Below are 7,605 nucleotides of genomic sequence, written 5' to 3'. Positions count from 1 at the left end.
CACTTGCTCTGATGGCAGCAGGTAGCCTTCCGTTAACTAAGCTAAACATGCTTAAATTAAAATGCCTAAAGCTAAACTCCCTTGTATTCACATTTCTCAACCTGTTGTCCAACAAAAGAGAACATTATATAACCTTTTTACTCCACAACACCAGTCAAATGCTTCCTTCTGTGATTTGATGTGGCTTCTTGTCACAGAATGAGACAGAAAATATGTTCCATAGGCTACTTTAAAAAGAATACGTTGATTAGCAATGGATTATAAATATACTTAATTATTATGAATATACCAGAGATGGCTTGAATAACACAGATAAACTATATTGTCACAGTCGAGTGTTAATTGTCTTTGTTTTATCATTCAAAACGTTTATATGTTCTGTTTACAGCTATAATAGCCGATGCCTTTGTCCATATAAGGGATTTCCTGGAGGATCATGAGTTCTGCTACTTCTGTGATTGGATATGTGAATTTTCTGTGCGAGGGCGCCCTCTGGCGTCCAGTATGAATGAAACAGACATCATGTGTTTATAGTGCTAATGGCCAATCCATCATTTTTTGGGGAATTTTTATTTATTTATTTATCTATTTTTAAATAAGTATCGGTTCAGGCACCGTTTAGGCACCGGAACCATTTTAAAAGTATCAATTTGGCACCGGTATTGGAAAAAACCCAAACGATACCCAACCCTAACGAAATCCGACTGTGTTGTTGCCTCGTGTTGTGTGCGTCTGGACTAAAAAATTGCACTTGAACACACTGCAATGACTACAGCCAGTGGCTAACTAGCATGTCTGTCCTGCGACTGCAGAAGAGCTGAGAGAAACTGTAATAAGCAGGTGTCGTTATGAAAATATACATGTATTAGAATGCTTAGGTTAGTTTATGTAAAGTTAGAACAGCCTTCCGTGTGTCCTCTTGACTTTATTTGCTCGCTTTCATCACTTTTGTTTTATTTTTCTCGTGCACTGGTTCGCTGAGCTGAACAGTCAATCAGAGTGATCTGTTTCAGTTCAACATGCTCAATCAGACAAAAAGCCGCAGACGGGGTCCAACTAGTGCCGACGGTGTGGAACACACTGAAAACTGCTGACAGAAACTCAATGACAGCCTAACGTCAACCTCGTGTGTCATGGCCTTTAGTCTGACTTGACTTAAAACTGACTTTCTTTTTTTAATGAATTGTTTTTTTCATAATTGTTTTACTGTTTGAATATTGGGGAAACGTCTATAGTTATATTGTGGCAACTTGTATATTGTGTAACAACAAGCCCCACTATTGCATGTTGAGTAAAGTAGGCGTAGCCAATGGTAGAAATGTTCAATACTTTTTTTTAGTGAAGACTTTAAAGTATGTGCCTGCACTTTGATATTCACTGAAGTAAATACAGTTGTTCTTGACAGTTGTGTTTGAACTAAACACTAGAATATCTTTCAAAGATTCAGTATCACTGACATTGCAGAACTTGACAAATCTAGCAACTTTTTCTTCATCTGAGCTACTCGTTCTATAGTGGCAGCCTAGAACTTGTAAACAGAACTTTGTTTTTTTGCAGTACTAATAGAAACATTTGCACTTATACAGCCAAACTGCAACTTGCAGTGCAGTCAGTCTTTATTAGTCAATATTTGTTGACTAATTATAAGTTAAGTTTAAAGTATTTGGGGATTTCTTGGATTTTTCTTTGATTTACATAGCCTGTACTTATATTTAGTTTATTTCTGAGAGTGTGACTAATTCATCTGGTGAATATAGACCCTTTTTTGTGCCATTTACTGGAAATAGGATGTTCATTTGCAGTTAATTTTATGAGGCTTGAAATTTTGCTAACTTGCCCATAATGATCCTTTTGGCAGCAGCAGTCTGTTTGTATATTTAGCAGTAAATCACATGATTTTATCACATGACAAATTCCCCATTGGCTATATGGCTGTGATTGAGCATTTGTGAATCTTGACCTTTTGACCATTTGAGTCCTTACACACACACACACACACACACACATTTGTAGTTGCCTTTGTTGCTAAAATTTGCCTTATTGATTGTTTTTAAGTATCTTCCCAGGCTGTTTATTTCCCTACTTGAAACTTTCAGATGAAAAGGAAGCCATTGTGTCACTCATGTCATCGGTTATAACATCATCGGTTTGATTTAGAATGGCACTGTTTTTGTAAGTGTTTTGCTCTTGTGCAGAATGAACCATGACCATTGATTGGTCAAGGACTTTGTTTTTGTATGAATCATTTGCCATTTTATTGGCTTTAGAAATATTTTTCACATGCTCCAAACGTATGTTTACAGTATTTAAATTTCTCAGGGCCTGCTAGTAAACTTAAGTGCCTCAGCTGTTCAAAAGATTGACAGATATTTCTAGAAAGATTGGCATACTTATCTGATATGACAAGCATATCTTCTATTTAATATAATAAATGTCACAAAAATGATGATTGTGCAGTATTTGGTTCATCTAATAACCTGAACATTAAAGTCAATGATATGTTTTTGTAAATCCTTCTTCATGGCTTCCCATCTCAGAAGCTTTTCTTGTTAACTCAATACAGTTGACACCACTGAAATCAAGGGAATATTTTAGTGGAAGGAGATTAAACCATTCATACAGACCTGGTTTAGGTCGGGACATGACTGGAATAGTGTACACCAGTGATTGTGTAAGTGTGGGTCATAATTGGCAAAGCATATTCATTGCAGAGCTGATTTTGGCACACTATAATGAGCCATTGCTGTGATAATGAACTTTCATCAAATATTTTTGTTTTAATAATGGAACGGGCTGAGTTTCCCTTTTCTTTCCTTTGCTTTGCTATGGCAACCTCTCTAGATCTTAAAATAATAAAATGTCCTGCGGTAAAATGCCTAAAACCAAATGCTGAACATCTTCATGCCTGTATATGGAAAATGATTTTTTTTCCTGGAATGTGCCACTATCTGCAAGAAGAAACATTGAAATTTTATTATTTTTCTTTTAAAGTGCTGTTATAATAAATTACATAACTTGAAATGTGGCCTGCCTTAGTCACAATCCGAAATGAAACAGCTCTGTTGTTTTAGGGAGGCAAACTTTAGAGACTAAAAACTGAAGTAAGACGTTGTTTCAACTATGTCCTATGCAAAACAAGAAACTGTATATAATTTATAAGAATAAATGTGAAAAAAAACATCTAATATTAATGTGTATTGCTAAATGTTTAATTTTATGTTTTAATTAATTAATTTATTTTACACATAAGTATGTACATATATGTTAGTAATGTTTGCTGATTGTTAGAACACTCAGCACTGCATCCAGCTGTTCTAAATAAATGCTTAATTGATAAAACACAAGAACTGTGCGTAATGTTGCCTGTAGGCAAAACCACTATGCAGATCATAAAACGTCCTAAAGCTTCCTGGGTCTTCTTTGGCTACTAGCATAGAGATAATCAAACCAAAACTCAATGATCTTCAGTCGAAGATGTTGGTTCTTTCATCTAAAGGCTTCATTTGAAGCCACTGTTCTTAAAACTGACTGGTCCTATTATTTATTAAATCATGTCATAAAAGAACAAGGACTTTCTCTGATGGTGTGTTTGACCTTTATTCTTCTTGTCTTTCCTCAGTTGTCAGGAGCAGTTGTGCTCTGTTGGAAAGAGCAGTAGAAGATCCAGTGAATCCAAATCCTCTCGACTCCAGTCCAGTGGAAGACAGTGAGTGTAAATCACTGATTATTTATTTGTTCCGTTTTCCTTCAACAGTTGTTTTGCAGTTGTTTTCTTCCTTTTTGCTTCACTGTATTTTTTCCTAAATGGAGTTTGTCATTTCAGTCACCACATTGAGCAGAGAAGAAACATTGATCTGATTAAGTATTCCACCCAGGGCACTTCCCGTTGGGATGTTTCGGCCGAATGTCAGAGGGGCTTTTTGTGGTTTCCCTCGTTGCAGTCTTTCTTCATCAATAGCCTTACATGTTTCCAAAGACAACTTGTCTGTGTTTTTCCACTGGAATGCCTGATGACAAACAGAAAGCCCTCAAGATATTCCTTCTCTTGTCCAAACTGACATACCCTTGTTTAATTTTATTATAAAGTTTTGCATTTTTGGACCTACTTTAGAGGAACAGGGAGTAAAAAACGGTTTAATTACTTTCTCTTGAGGCCATTCCAGTGTGATCCTACCACTGAACCCAATTTCTTCCTGAATCTGTTTACAAACAAGGTTGCTTTTTTCTTTCCCATTTTAATTACTGACAGATAATATTTGAAAGGGCAGTTTTAGGGAATTCATTGTATACATATATATTATTACTACTTTTTTTTTCAGCAAGGGTGCAATAAATTGGTCTAAAGTGACAGTAAAGATATTTATAATGTTACCGAAAAAGAAAATTCTAATAAATGCTGTTTGTTTGAACTTTGTATTCATCAAAGAATCCTGAAAAAAATTTCAGTTTCCACAAAAATATTAAGCAGAACAACTGTTTTCATCATTGATAATAATAATTAAAAAGTGACTAAATCAGCCCCAAATCAGCATGTTAGAAAGATTTTTGATTTTTTAATCAGACTACTTTTAGATTACTTTTCAATTGCTTTTGACCCATTTCTTTTTTTCACATTGATTTAAATAGGATAAACTTGTACCATATTGATATAAAGATACAAAGAGTAAGAAAGTATATTCCATTTGTGGTTAACAACAACACGAAGTGCATTAAACATTATATATACGTCAAGGTTTCCCAAACTGGGTTTGTGAAGGAACTGCAGGCGGATTATGAGTTTAATGAAAAGCTAATAATTAATGTTAAATCAAAACAAATAAAGGTAAAAATGAATCAAAATAAAACACTTACTGAAAAATGAAATATTTTATTTGTTTACGTGCATGTCATGTGACCATAAACAATGTCAGAAAGCAATGAACATGCAAATGTGATACTTCATTATTAAAATATTTATTTTAAAATCTCAGGGGTACTTCAAATAAAAATATATTAGGTAAAAGAGGATCAGATGATAAAAAAGTCAGTGAATTTGTGAATCATTGCTATTGTGTAAATAATATGCAATAATGCAATCCATAAAAAAGTAACTGTAGTCTGATTTCGAGTATTTTAAAATGTAATTTAATCCAATTACAAGTACTTAATTTTTGGATTACGTAATACAGATTACATGTAATCAGTTACTAGCTAGATCTGTTAGCTAAATGTTGTAAGAATTATTTCCCTCTAGCCTTTCAGCAAATTAATAATATATAGGACGTCCATCACTATACAAATACTTATGGTAAAATGTTTTAAGTTTCCATGTCTTATTCAGTTTTATTTAATCCAAATATGCCTGTGTGTTGCTGATACATATGTATCAATCTTTCCTCTATTTTGATTAGTACATCTATTAAAGCTGGTCCTGCATTTAAAGTTTAAGTCCCTTTAACCTCCAAATATAGTGTTACTTCATCCTTCCGCAGTTTCCTTCTGTGATTTTGAATCTCCATGTTCGTGGACGTTATCCAATCACAGCGCTGGAGGGGACTGGTATGTCACATCACCACAGCAACACAGATCCAATAGATGGGGAGTCCAGCCAATCAAAGATTATTCCACTGGAAAATCAAAAGGTATTGATAATAACTTCATTATATTTTGACACTCAATTCAGATCAGACAATAGCTGGTTGATCATTTTTTCAATGAATCAATTGTCTGTATAATCACTGGCAGTCCAGTAAGAGTTTTCTGTCTTTCAACAGGTCATTTTCTGTTACTAAAGCCCACCTCAACTCATTTCGCTGCTGACAGATGTAGTTTCCACCTGATTAGTCCTGTAGTGCTCAGCAGTGGGCCACTGTGTCGTCTTCGTCTCGCTCGCTTCCAACCGGAACCACATACAGGAAACATATCTGCCTTTGTGAAACACACCGACCACTCCGTCATCAAACCAATAGCCCTCACAGTCAAAGAACAAGGAACTGGCAGGTGACAAATTTACATACATTTTCAAAGTTATCATAACTGTGGCCATATTTGCCTACCACGTTTAAACCTGCCTTAAGGACTGTTCCATAGATGCATGTGTAAAAATTGTTTGTAGTTTATTGAACACGTATGAAAAAATATTGTTTAAACCTTTAACCTTTTTCCATCTGTAAAGCTTATTTAGATTTTATAAAATTATCTTGAAAATATAGTATCCTGAAAATGGATGCTTCTTTTTTTACGGATATTTATCAGTTGACTCTCTCATTAAAGCTTATCCAACAGTCTCGCTCTCTGGATACTGTCTTCACTTAACCACACTGCCTCCACCACAGACTTTCAGCATGTTTCCTACAGCAGCGCCTGACATATTTACATTTTATGTAGAGTGAAAAAGTGACACACAAAAAATGTGATATCCGATAATCGGTCAGACAGAAATTGATTTCCAGAAATGTGATTTGGATAGGATTAAAATCCTATCCAAAGGATTTGATAGGATTTAGGGGTGTTTCCAAAGTCTTCTGAAGCCATTCAATACAAATACAATACGAATACCAATTAATAATTAAGTTGTTAAATTAAAGATCACGTAAACAATTCTCTCCGCTGTGGCTGTCTGTCATTCTATATTCAGCAATCGAACTCCATGTCATGTTCGGTTATGACAGTCGTCATGGTAAAGTTCCCATTATTATATTTGATTTGTAAATAAAGGTCTATGGTTTTATCATAAAAGTTTCAATGCAAAGAGCTGTGTTCTCTGAATCCATGATGCTATAAGTGCATCATTTTTTTTACGGAATATATATATATATATATATATATATATATATACAGTATATCACACAGCAATGTCTAAATATAATGGTGATGTCATGACAGATCTGATTGACAGATCATAAAATGAGAACATATATTTCAGTGCCTAATTTGAAAGTAAATAAAAGAGCAATGACATATGCACTTTACTTTCACACAGAATAGTATAAAGCAGCATTCTGTACCCACAAGAAACGAATGCCAACCAAAAGACTTTTGTTATGGAGATGTAGTTGGTATTGATTTTCTTATGCTGGGCACATCACGCAGAAGATGGATGAAAGCATTTCGTTTCTAAAAGTAGGACCTGATGTTTCTTTTGGCGTAATTGGTTCTGACAGAAAGCTTGGAATAGATGGTGATGCAATGCAATTTGGAACGAGCCTGTACGATCATGACGTAGCCAATATACTTATACTTTCTGCATTTGGCTATATGGATCTGAGCCTAATAGAGGTTACGCCACGGAGTGTGGTGTATTATACAAATCAGTCATATACTTAATAATACCATCCAACTCAGAGATCTATGCATAGTACAGAATGCATTAGCTTTCCACTGTACTTAAGCTCCTGTACATCTAATGAAGCACTCTCACATGTAGTTGAGAGATTCATGTATGAATTTTTTTAATGACATATATTGTAATATGAGTTCCACAAAGCCGGCTTCTCTCTCGTAGTTATTTAGCTCAACATTCAGACACTACTAAACTGATCTTAGGTTTGTATACTCAAAGTGGCTATGTGAAGAATAAAACAAAGACAAACTGTAACTGTCTTCAGCAGATGTGCAGATGATTTC

At 34.7% G+C, this 7,605-nt stretch overlaps 1 protein-coding gene across 1 annotated transcript in view; it reads left to right on the top strand.

Moving 5' to 3' along the window:
* Nucleotides 1-7,605, top strand: part of LOC107697749 (leukocyte tyrosine kinase receptor-like) — a 54,237-nt gene that overhangs the window by 12,902 nt on the left and 33,730 nt on the right. Inside the window, exons 2-4 of the mRNA XM_016498589.1 lie at nt 3,620-3,706; nt 5,451-5,621; nt 5,754-5,979. Of these exons, the coding sequence (XP_016354075.1) occupies nt 3,620-3,706; nt 5,451-5,621; nt 5,754-5,979 (484 nt within the window). The remainder of the gene's footprint in view (nt 1-3,619; nt 3,707-5,450; nt 5,622-5,753; nt 5,980-7,605) is intronic.

The sequence above is a fragment of the Sinocyclocheilus anshuiensis genome, unplaced genomic scaffold (genome assembly GCF_001515605.1).
Source record: "Sinocyclocheilus anshuiensis isolate Anshui unplaced genomic scaffold, SAMN03320099.WGS_v1.1 scaffold446, whole genome shotgun sequence".
Lineage (NCBI taxonomy): Eukaryota > Metazoa > Chordata > Actinopteri > Cypriniformes > Cyprinidae > Sinocyclocheilus > Sinocyclocheilus anshuiensis.
This window is presented reverse-complemented; position numbering and strand designations above follow the sequence as displayed.